Source organism: Neodiprion virginianus, chromosome 1 (genome assembly GCF_021901495.1).
Source record: "Neodiprion virginianus isolate iyNeoVirg1 chromosome 1, iyNeoVirg1.1, whole genome shotgun sequence".
NCBI classification, from domain to species: domain Eukaryota; kingdom Metazoa; phylum Arthropoda; class Insecta; order Hymenoptera; family Diprionidae; genus Neodiprion; species Neodiprion virginianus.
Window position 1 is genome coordinate 32,185,793 of NC_060877.1, and position 12,496 is coordinate 32,198,288.

Here is a 12,496-nt window from a genome sequence, read left to right on the forward strand (position 1 = left end):
ATACGTACAGGTTATTCGTCGGCATGTTACGGATGGTTTTGTTTCAAGGTTCGACCAATGGTTTTTCTCGACATTAAAATGCCCCAGGTCAATGGTCTTCGGGCCAAACTCGCGGGCAGATTTTACCCGATACACAGAATCCGCAGTTTAAAATTCGTGTGAAACGACGCTTGAAAGAGGTCGATCACTCTTAGCGCCTCCGTCTGATGCTCCGTAACAATGTTACAGTAATTGTGACTATAACGAAGATACGAAGCCAATGATCCGCGACGCCCGTTTTTCAATCCGGGGAGAATCTTCGCCTTTATGTAGATCCGCGTAAGAAGTATCTATTTACACTTTCTTCCCATGAATCTCTACCTCCGGACACTCGAATAACACCCATTTCTACGCTGACAATCAGGCGTAAATTGTGTCAGGTAATTAGCGAGAAAGTCAATTTGTAATAGCGGAGTTGGCAAATATTGCGGACTATACTCGACGCTCTTATCTCCTCTCAAAAAACAGAGTTTTTGATTGCTTTTTACTCATACCCCGTTCGATTAGGTCAACGAACTCAGCACCCGGCGAAATTGCTTCCACGGGCGAGAAAGTAGCGCTGACAAAAATACGACAGAATCATCGTCGGGGGAATATCTCATTTCCGATTGTCAGTCTGGCGGATTCGAATGATCCCGCAGGAAGAATCTCACCGCGTCTCGATTGTCGGAGGCTTGTTAGCTCACGTAATTTAAACTTCGAGACTCTAGTTTCAACGCATAACGAGGGAGCTACTCGTTATTGCTTTGCGCTGCAATTTCGCAAGTCGAATCTCTCTCTTTCTTTTCCTCTTCGGTGTTCCACCTACTCCACCTCCCGAGGCACCTAATAAGCGACGACGATCCTTTAATGCCATAACTGGTCTTGCGAAATTTTGTAAAAAAAAAATCCCACCATGAACATGTCCATTTTTTGAACACTCGTAATCTGTTCAATGAATAAATAAATGAATAAATATGGCGTCAAATCTTCATTCCAATTCATTTTTGCTCAATCTGTCCCCTTGGGGCTTATAAATCGCGCCGTTTAATATCGATCGCGCGTTCATAAGTTACTTTACAAGGATATGTTCCGCACGCAGGACACGCCGAGAGTCCAGCAGGGCGTGTCCTGTGGATATACATGCGATAGATTTAAAAACAACAAGTTCCCACGACGATCAGCTGCGTCTGAATGAATTAAGCCGAGCTGCCGGAGCGGTGCAGCCGTTATGTTATGTCCCCGTAGTTATTATGCCCGCCTACCATACTTGCCGGTTGTTAGTTTTTGTACTTGTTACTCGTTACTCGTTACTCGTTACTCGTTACTCGACGATACTTGTTTATACTCGTTACTGGGATATCGGGGATGCGGTGCGTCTTACTGCATGAGACGCGCATCCCGCGGCTAATACTTTCGTATCATAAATTCATGATATACATTTCGTTTAAATGTCTGAGACCATTCATCCGGGACGGACAATATTTTCACCGCGAATCGAGAGAGGGTGTAAATCCTGTCCGTAACATACTAACACAGTTAACTCAACCGCCGTCCACTCAAGTATTTGCAAACTTAATTTCATGCTTATATTTTATTCCCTCAAGCTGCATAAAATTCTATTCCGGAGAACCGGAGCACGGGGTATATGTATAATAATAAACGGATGCGGGCTGCATATTGTAGCCGCGTTTATCGCCCTTCGTCCAAAGATTTTGCATCGTACTCTGTAATTAAACGCGCTCCGATTACCGGGAACTTCAGCTTTAATTAAGATTGCTCATTTTTGTTGCAGGTTCGTGCCGTGCGCTGCCCTTGTATTTTTCCCATCTTATGTTACAGTCTAAGAATGCGAAACCCTCCGGGCTTCACTGGTGAGTTTTGTGTTTCGTTGTTCGATTTTTTCTTTCCTTGTCAAGTTTTTTTTTTCTATAAAATTCAGTTGCCGAACCGGAGATTAGCTATTCTCGTAATATCCATTAATTACGAGAAGAATCGTTGTGCCCTTGCTGATGCCGTTGAAAATCGATTAGGATATTGGAGGGTCAATTATGCCACAGAACGGTTAAACCGATCGTCGGTCTCGATTACGCGTCCAATTTACAATCAGTTATGGCCAATCAGGAACCGAATTCCCCGCGTGCATATACATATATATATATTCTCGAAATCGAGTCGTCTGTAATTCCGATTGCTTTCTTCTCGAGTAATATTTGGTATAACCGGTTGTTTCACCGGCACGTGATCGTGTTTTCAATTTCACGAATCCTGCACTGATCCGAACGGGTGGAATTAAATCCTGAAGCAGGGATACACGTTACATTAATAGGCGTACCATATGAAACGTAACTAGAAAGCGGCGCATATTACATCCACTTTCAAACTCACCCACGTTGATTATTGCTCCTTAATTTATCGGCTCGGCCGCTAATTACCATCGCATCAAATCTCGCCGCAAGAATCGTAAACCGGAAGGTGGTCCACGCGTGTGGGCATCTAGGTTAGTTTCATTACAGCGCAATATAATCAAGCAGCGCGGTTTAATTTGATCGATGATCGAGGCCACGTTTATTACATATCGCAAGATTTTCAAAATTTCGTCAAAGTTTCACTGCTGCCAGCTCGGAGCTACAGCAAAGGGCGTTTATAATCTCGGTTTTATCCGGGCACGCATCCGGTTTCTTCGCCTGGTCGTTACTCCGCTCGTAGAGTGGTCATAAGGATCATTCTTGCGGTCATTAGTCGATGCAACTGTAAAGATAATGGGCTGAAGAACGGGGAGTAGAAGTAAGGTAGCAGCTTTCCGTTGGAATTGCCAGGTACTGCAGGATCAACCGTGAAATCGTTACTGTAACGACAATCGGTCACGATCCTAGATCATTTCGCTCGGACGCCGCGCGGATTGATTGATATCTCAATTCTATTATGCCCCGCCAAATTCTTGCTAGACAAAGATCTACGTATCAATTCAACGTTGGAATTGAACGGCGGCTCGATCCGTGACTCTCTTGAAATATTCAAGTTTACGGATCTATCAAGCGTGCATTCTTCGAAGAAAAAAAGTATATAAGAACTAGAAGAATGAGAAAAAGAAGAATTCGAGATACAGAGGTCTGAGTGTTGCGACTCAATTCGATAAAATTTTAGATGCTGAAAACTTCCGTCAATGCACTTCAAGTCCGCTTTTCAAATCTAATTGACTTATCTTGTCATATTATTTCCGTACCGTTTCTTTTTCCATCCGACGCGCAAGGAAACGATTTTTTTCAATTTATTATACTACGTGTCGAAGGAAATGTGAATATTGATTCAACGACAAAAGTGGTAAGAAAAGCACTGTCTTGTTATCAGGTATAAAACCTCGTTTATACGAAATACCGAAATACCTCTCATGAACGATTTATCTTTTCTATTTACTACGCGCGATTTCGAACGGGCAAAATTCAGCTTCCACGGAATTTCACTAAACTGCAAAAATCGTGTCTGCGAGTTATCTCGCATAATTTTTTGAGCTTTTGCACGACATAGCATTATCTGCACGGATGTTGATACCGCATTAGCGCCATGCAGCAGCAAGCTTACATAATTGGAAAAATAATTGATAAACGAAGTGGAATGCGGGGGGTTCGCCACAGAGTTTCTCTCACGAGAATAATCAAGCGTGCAGAATAATCGCGGACGGCGAGTGCAATGGGGGGCCCATATAATAAACGCCTCGGGCCCATCTCGCCTGATAACTCACGCTATGCGTTTAGTTAGCTGCGCATGGAGGCTTAATAATGCACGCAGCGACACTGCTGCAGAAACGAGTACGTAAAATACGTGTGGTATGTACGTTAAGGTTATTTTCTAATTTTTATGCTCTTAGAGGCTTAAACGCTTTGAAACTGAAAAAAAAAATTACCTGCAAATATGATGACACGATGATAAACGGACTGTCTTAAAGTTGATATAAAGAACTAGGAAACTATTTTTTTTTTTTAATCATTTTGAAAGCGTTTAAGCCCCTGGGAGCGTAAAAGCTCAAAAGCAACCCTATTAAAGACCATCTTAATGTACATGTACACGTATATTTTATTGTTAATTACGTATTTGCACAAATGGACGATCCGGTCGCGAGAATATCGCGGGACAATGCTTATCGAGCTTGCGAATGGCCGCAACTCGGAATCGCAAAACGGAATTTAATTACTCAGTAATATTAAAACTAGCAGCTAGACGTGGAATATTATTATTGCTTATTCGAGTATTTATGACTGGGTATATAGAGGGTGAAATTATTTACGGGAGCGGAAAGAGTGACGCGAAGCTCGAGGCGTACGGACTTGCGGCAATTGCGGTGCGGCTGAGACGGAGCGGCGCGGTGTCTTCAAATAAATTAACTTACACGAGTAAATCTTGCGCCGCATGCAGGGTGGTGTGAAAAATTCGTAAGGCTACCGCGCAGCCAGCCGAGTCATGTATAAGACATGAGCGAGCCTCTCCAACGCTCATCTTCGCTCTTCGTGGATGCAATGAATAAATGTAAATTCAGTCTGGTAATAATTGCATCGGCTGCCCGCCTGTGCCGCTGTAATCATACGTTAATAGCTGTCCCAAGACCCGTCGATTCCCCGTCAGGCGCGATAACTGCCGTGCCCGTTAACGACGTCTTTTATAGGCTTCCATTATTGTCCTCTGAAAGACGAGTGGATGACCCGCGACGCGGTTGTCTCGCAAATTTATCAAAAATCGGACATGCGGTGAACACACTGTCAGAGAAAAGTATGACGCGTATAGGTAGGTAAGGTAAGTGTACCAGTTGTTGACACGTTTAGACCCAACTACCGACCCTTTTATTTTTCAAAACTATAAATTTACGGCACAAAATGTGGCTTTTTCGATGACTAAAATCAATTGCTAGACGGTTAGACACTTCAAATTAATTTTTTGGCAATCTTATAACTAAGGATCGAACAGATACAACCAAAAAATGTCAATAATTGGTGTACTCACCTCACGCATGGTTGTGTGTACAGCGTCAACTTGGACTTATGGTTCATTTGCCCAATGATAATAAAGCTGTAGGTTTGACCGTTTTTATGGCCACGATGAAATTTTTTATGATAACTTGGTAGGCTTGGGGGGAATTTTTGATTTTCATCTGCATGTTTCTCTTTCGGTCTTAGGCGCAAGGAGACTGGGATTTTTACACCTGTGGCAGGCTAATTACAGCGTGGATCGCTCAATACGAATATGGCGATGCATGGTGAATTTATCGGCGCGGTATGCAATTAAGCCGGCTATATGGCGAGGCAGGAATCCAGGCTGGAGATGCTGAGGAAAAGTGAATAGGTATGGGGGAAAAATGTGAAAAAGATTTTGCGGCGCAGTCGCCTTGAGATAATCAAGTACCGCGATCTACTGCCGCGGAATATTCTATCCGGGTGAAAAACTGCGCGTGCTCATTAATACAATCGCACCTCGAGCAGCAAATCCTGCGATCAATTTTCACTTATTCCGAAATATACGCATGCTTTTGGAAATGAGATTTTATACACCGGATTCAAAAACCACGTAACAGCGCTTCTTCGCTTTTCATTTCTTCTTCCCCTCGCATCGCTAGCTCGCCGATTCCTTCTGACATCGGAATGGAAGTCGCGCTATACCAACACATTGGCTCCTTTGATTATTACGCGAATTCCGCGCGGACTTCTCCGCGCTTCAGGAGTTCCTCCCGTGTGTTGCTTCTCAGGTTATCGAACCCGGTCAGGATAAGGCTGAGAAAACGGGTCGATTTGTAAGGGAAGTGAGAATCTGAATGGAATCTTGCATCCACGGTTTTCGTTCCACGGAATTCGATACCGCATGTTAGGAGGTAACGCAGCTAGAAGATGAAAAAAGGGGTAAAAAGCACAACGAAAAAACAAAAATGGTCGGTGAGAGTTAAAAGGAGTGTTAATATTGAATCAGGTAAAAACGTCACGATCGTTGGGACCGAGAGAGTTACACACTTCACAAAGGGCTTGACAAAGTCGAGCTACTCCGCGTCGGGAAATGCGCATGGGTTGAATACTGAGGAGGATCAATCCTGGGAAAGTTGTCATGGTCAAGGCCAAAGCTGAGTAGCGTAATACCGCAGGAAAGACGTTCCTGTAACCGTTTCGCCAAAAGTATCTGTGCATCCTTCGTCACCTCCGAACCTTGCCAAGGGATCGGAGACGCAGAGGACGCGAAGCTTGATCCTTAAAATTATACCACGCAGAGAGCGTAAATTTCGGAATCGACCGAAGGCGTCGTGAATCGACAATCGTGAATGTACAGGCAACTCGAAAAGCTTTCCGAGAGAATTTTCCCGGTGCACGGAACACAGGCCACTGAAAGAAAGGTGAGGAATGGAGGTTTTTTAATATTTTGATCGCGAGTCACGAATTAAAATTCAAGCCCTCGCTAAGTCGGGTTTCGAATTTCACATCGTAAATAATCGGGTCTTAGACGCGTAGGGATTTTACAAAACGAACCGCAGCTCTCCGGCAGGCTGATCCCCTCCTGAGGATCGTGAAACGAAACTGATGTGAAATAAGAAGTATGCTTTAACGTAAGAGGTGAGTTGTTAGGGTAGCTCGGCTGCATGAGTCGGGCAGTCTGCAGCTGCTAATTGCAAGTTAAACAGATAAACGTTGCAAAATTCAAGCCCTGATGCGGCAGCGAACCGCGGAGGCAATCAAAGCCCGTTCCTCCGCCTCGCTGAGGATAAGACGTCACTTATATCATCCGTCAATGTCAAAGTCGCTACCGCGGCATATGCCGAAAGCCCTTCGTCCCAGGGATTCGTACAGTAAAGGTACCTTATACCGCGAGTACTCTCCTCTCCTCTCCTCTCCTTTCTTCTCCTCTCGCAGACTCTGGACCACCGCAACTCGGCGCATCGGAGAAGGCAGAAGGAGATTTTCTCTCCACCGCATGACGCTGGCATGCCGCGCGAGATGTGCGGCGGCTTCGTTTTATTTCCAATTTACGACAGGAAGTCATTATCGCATGGAGATTCACCGTGCAAAGGGCGAAGGGCAATTACGCGCGCAAAAAGAACACGAAATGACGACCGAGTCGCGGGAGAAAAACATCGATACGTGAGACGCAACGAGCGGACGCGTTTTATTGTTAGTGAAGCAGCTTGCGCGATTTACGCCTATCAGAGATATCGAAATTATTCATCGTTCAACGATTCTCCGCCGTTGATAAGGAAGTATTCGTTCTCAAGAATATTTTGTCCTTTCTGTGAAAAAATTGGCGAAATCAAACGGGAAGGGGGGACAAAATTAATGTCGATTGGTTTCAATGCATTTTACGTATTTGAGATAAAACGAACCTCAAAACGTGAGGCCACTTTTCGATGAAAATTTCCCGAGTCGACTCAGACGAGATGGAAGAATCGTGCCAACGACAAGAGAACCTGCAAGAGACAGAGGACGAGGGGATACCGAAGATAGATTAACCGGCTTTTCCTGATCCTGAAATACAGCTGGCAAGTGAAAATAAACGCTTCAATGGAGTTTAATCTGACTGAGACGAGTAATTTCGCCCCTTCCACGTCGGTTAGGACTTATAACTCACTCGTTAAAGATGTAAGTATATGACAAAACAAAAAATAAATAAATAAATAAAATAAGAAGAACGCTGCCATAGGAATTCCGCGTGTACACCGGGAGTCGCGTTTGTCGAAGAGCTGCAACTCTCACCGTGTTGCCGAGTATTATTTCTTCTTTCTTGTTTTTTTTTTTTTTTTTGTTTTCTCTCCTCCTTCTTCTTTCTTCCCCTCTCGGAGAAGCGCCGCAGACGCTGCAACGGTGCGACGCAGCGCGCAGAGGCGGCGGCTCGTTGCTTCTCTTTTTATTTCTTCCCGCAAGTCCTTCGTCCTCACGTTTCTCATCCTCCTCCGAGGCAGGCTGCGGCGTCAAGTGTAGGTATCCCTCGAAATTGCGCTCCTCGTCCCCACAATTAAATGATTTCCTCGGATTTTTCCGCGTCCGTTCACCACGCCGCATGCATTGTTCGGAGGGAGGAAAAAAGCTCTCCGAAGCTCTAGGAGAATGCGTGCAACGTCGCTGAGCGGCTGCTCGGGATAGTCGCTGGATGTAAGGCCTTATAGGTCTGCGGTGCTCTTCGTTGAAGGGGGGGGGGAGGAAAAAATCATTGACAATGGTTAGCACGAGGAGGAGAAGAAGAAGAGAGCAGATGGCAGCGGAGGCTTTGGGTAATTTACGATTTTGTTCGTGCCTTCGGTAACTAGTACCTTGTACCCCGACCACGACCCCGATCCGCTCTCGACTTCATTCTCACTCGAGAGACGACGATCTCACTTTACACATGCCGCCAGTTATAAGATTACACATGCAATTCGAACCGCGGTTTATACTCTCGGTATTCACGTGCTGCGTCCCTTTGGTATCCAGAGTATGGAAATTAATTGAGACAATTATCGAAATCGGTAACATTAATTACCGTTGGTCACGCATCGCAGGATCCAGGCCAGACCTTGGGTGAGATTCACGGTCGCTGCGCTTCTCAGCCTGCGGGGTATTCTGCCCTGCAAGCTTACCGACTTCCATAACGACGATCCGGAGTCAAAAGTACCGAACGTTGTACCCAGAGTTTCAATTTTTTGGAATTTGACACGATGTTCCAAGTTTCGCTTAAAAAATGTCACTGTAAATGCACGCGGCTGTTTAACTTGCCGCGTAGTTTCGAACGTGGGTCAGAAAGTATAGAAGTGTCGAAGTATAGAATTTTCAAGGAGCCGAGAACGTAATTAACAGAATCTCGAGGTATTTTGGAAGCGAAGTATGGAAAAACCAACATGTAAAAAGTTTCAAGTGTCGAAAAGTGTACAATATAGAATCGTCAGAATAAACAAGAATATAGTGTAAGTCAGAATTCTGGCGATTCTTCATTTAAGCATTCCATATTTTGACTTGATACTCCTTCACCTTCTCTTATTTCGAGGATCGATGGATCGGATTCTAACCTCCTTGAGAATTCTACATTCATTTTCGAACCTTCCGCTTTTTAACTCGATGAACCCCTTACTTCCAATCAGCGCTGATGCGACGAACCTAACGTTGATGTAGCAGAATATCCAAGGCATTCCCCAGGTTCCCAGAGACGAGTACTGGGAAGAGATTAAAAGTATCTCGACGATCGTTTACTGTCCACAGTGGTGTAATTATCTATTAACGAGGGACGAGGGGGGAATAAAGTGGAGGGGGATGAACGCGGGTCGTTGTATTCGAGACCGACCATCCTTATAGGAGCGAAGCTCCAAGGCGGCATTGTCCAAGTCTTTTTTCCCCCGTGTTGAGGTCTAGGAGAATCTCGCGTGCGAGTTATATAATAACAAAATGGCTGCCCCCTCCGATGCACCGATGCGCCTGTGTGCGTGCGTGCGATGCGGCGAGTGCTGATGCTGTTGCACTTTTGCCGCGGTCGCACGTAAGGAAACTCCGGGCCCCTCTGTGCGCCGGTGGATCAGCGTTAGGCTAGGTTAAGTCGGTACTCTCTTGGCTCTATAACCCATAGAAGTCGAGACGAAGAGGAACGGCAACCGTAACCTGCGAGATGCAGGAGGGGGGGGGGGGGGGGATGCTGGAAGCTGGCGCGGATGCATAGAAACGGGTTATCATCCTACAGAACAAAGATCTCGCCGAAAGAATCCAATTATTACTCTCCACTAGCGTTTCCGGGATGACCTCAAGCTCGGCTTATTGTTAAGCCTCGTCCGCCTCCGTCCTCCTCCATCGGGATATCGTAGTCATCGTCTGCGAATGTACCGTAGGAGCTCAAAATATGACCATCGTCGTCATCGAAATCACTGATTCCTGCCGTAGCCAGACGGTTCGTCCTATGTGTGTTTTTTCCGTTACTCTCCAATGTAATCGATGGTTTTCTCGTTTATGTTTTCAAATATCGTTGCTGTATACTTCGAATTTTCGAAATCTTTATGAAATTGAAATTTAATCATCACGTGACACGATTCGGATGATGATTTCCATGTTCTTTGGCTATTGAATGATTTGTTCATTGTCGTTAATTTATCTCTGCAGGCTACACATATCTACGATTTTTTCACAACTACTTGTACCCATATTTCTCAGTACACACCAAGGGCTTAAAGTTTCGTCGACCCAGCTTCGCCTGAATGGATCGAATGGAAAGTTGATCTATATAAGCCGATCATGAGCACCTGCGTGCAGCAGAGATTCGCGTGCATCTCCATTGGCGTCCATTGCAGGACTCGCTTCTTCCGCGGTTTATTCCGCCGCGTATCTAGCATAGAAAGAAGGCAGGAATATAACCATAGCTGGGCAGTGCCCGGAGGCTTCTACCGGGTTCTAAGCGCCGAGTACCATTGAAACCGGGGGAAGGCATGCGGACCCGGCTAGAATGTATATAACAAACGCAAACACAAACACACACACACACACACATATATATATTTACGTACGTTTTTCTATTTCCTCTCGTTTTATTCTTACATTCACAATTCCCTTTCTTCCTTCCTCTCCTGTAGTTTAATACCGCCACGATTCCCCGGGGGGCAAAATGGCGGTAAATCAAGCCAGGACGTTTTCCGGTACGAAGGATATTCTTCTCCTCATCCGGATTATTATACCCGCAGCAGCCGGTTCGCGCGCCCCTCAATAGACGACGGTCCCACAGGTTGAGATAGGATCCCCGCAGTAAGTTGTTTCGCTGCGTACATTATGTATTATGCGTGCAGGCCGCTTTTATGGTTTCCTTCCGCAAAGCGACCGCCCGGCTTATAAGTATCTATCTCCGAGCTGTTATCTCAAAACGGATTGAGCCGTTACCCTCGATTCCTAAACTTCCTCTTCTTCTTCTTCTTCTCCTTCTTCTTCTTCGACTTCGCGCGTAGCCTTCGCTTTTCGAAAAACTGGATCGCATGCAACGCGTCAGCTTGCATATCGCGGACAATTCGACCGCAGCTAGACGGCGTGACTGCGGCTCTGCTGCCCACGTCGCGTCCTCCGATGTTCCATTGTGCTTGCGATATAATGTATATAACGCCACGCCGTAAGCACAATACGTGGGACAAGAACAGAAGAGAGTCGTCGTCTCCCGCCGGGTCCGCCGACTATGAGAATGAATCAGAACGGGGACTCATCGAGGGACTCATCGCGTCTCGAAAGGTTTGCCCTCAAGGGCTGAAGAATCGTTCCGATATGTGCCATAGCGCGTGTGGATTCGTTCCGAGAATACAAAACGGCCGCGCGTTACTTTAGATTCCAAGAAGTATTTCTCTAACAGACTTCTCTCTCGTTCAACGATCGATGGCTCGAAACGCGTATCGCATTAGAAGAACCGCACGAACAAAGTCGCCTTTCCGCGAGTCATTGATTGGTTAGCTTGGCTCTCGCATCGTGCAAGATTGCAGCCAGCCATCGTCAGTTTCTCTATACCTACTCGCAGCGTCGTCTCTGGCTCAAGATTAATTCGCACTTAGGTTTGTAACGAGGAAGGCGAAGCGTGAATAAAATATTCCCACTGTGTTCCGAGGGCGCGCCTTGGTCCTAGCTAGGATCGCGACGCCAAGGAACACCCCTGGAATATCAAAGACTCGATGCTCCGCGAGACTATCGATTCTCGGATCGATTTAATACACGGGGATGTTTATCGAGGTCTGCGGGACGGTTGCGCAACGCAGGAGGATCACTCTCGTGTCTCGCGGTGGTCTGAGGGAGAAGAGAAGAGAAGAGAGGAGAGGAGTCCAGGTTGTACCGGCGTGGGTAACCATTAGTTCGGAGTTTCTTGCCAGGTCGACTTCTCGAGGATGTCGCGCCCTTTCTTACATCCTGAACCGACTTCGCTACGCAGCCTTTCGACTCGCGACGCCGCTAAGTGCCGCGAGGAGTCAACGATGGATGTTTGTTTGCTCTCGCTACCGGGACGACCATTTTTCTCTACTAGACGAACGTTTGTTCGCCGCACTCCCTCCTGCCGGATGGACGTACTGACTAACTGACTTCTTCTTCTCCTTCTCCTTCTTCTTTTCACCGACCGACAGTTTATACTGGTACCTGTTCACACAAAGCATTGATCCGAGGTCACAAACCTCCGTCGCAACTCCGAAGAACTACTCCGTTATATCCACACCGCTTCGAACAGGCTCGCTTCGCGGCTATAAACTCTGGTCTAAAAGCTATTTGGTTAAAGAGTATCGTTACACGGGCTGGTTGTCTATTTCACAATTACTCGACAAAGATCACGTCGAATCTCAGTCCCGGCCAAGCAATTACCTTTTTCCATCCAAGTGTACAAGGTACGGGTGCTTGGCGAAAATCAGCTTCGGGTTCTTCTTCTCTTTGCTTTGTCGCCACAAAATCCTTATTTGTTTCATTTTCGTTTTTTTTTTTCCCTTTTCAAATCACTGCCGCATCGTCGTTCTTGCAGTCCGTATAATACGACCGGTGCAACCGCGCCT

General features: G+C 46.0%; 1 protein-coding gene across 2 annotated transcripts in view; it reads left to right on the plus strand.

Annotated features, from left to right (window-relative positions):
• Window positions 1-12,496, plus strand: part of LOC124307595 (uncharacterized) — a 107,868-nt gene that overhangs the window by 65,278 nt on the left and 30,094 nt on the right. The window contains exon 1 of one of the 2 annotated variants that reach the window (XM_046769448.1): window positions 1,841-1,892. The exons of the other annotated variant lie outside the window; for it this stretch is intronic. Within the exon in view, the coding sequence (XP_046625404.1) occupies window positions 1,868-1,892 (25 nt within the window). The 5' untranslated portion in view covers window positions 1,841-1,867. Of the gene's footprint in view, window positions 1-1,840; window positions 1,893-12,496 lie in introns of those variants that run through there. 2 annotated transcript variants of the gene reach the window in all.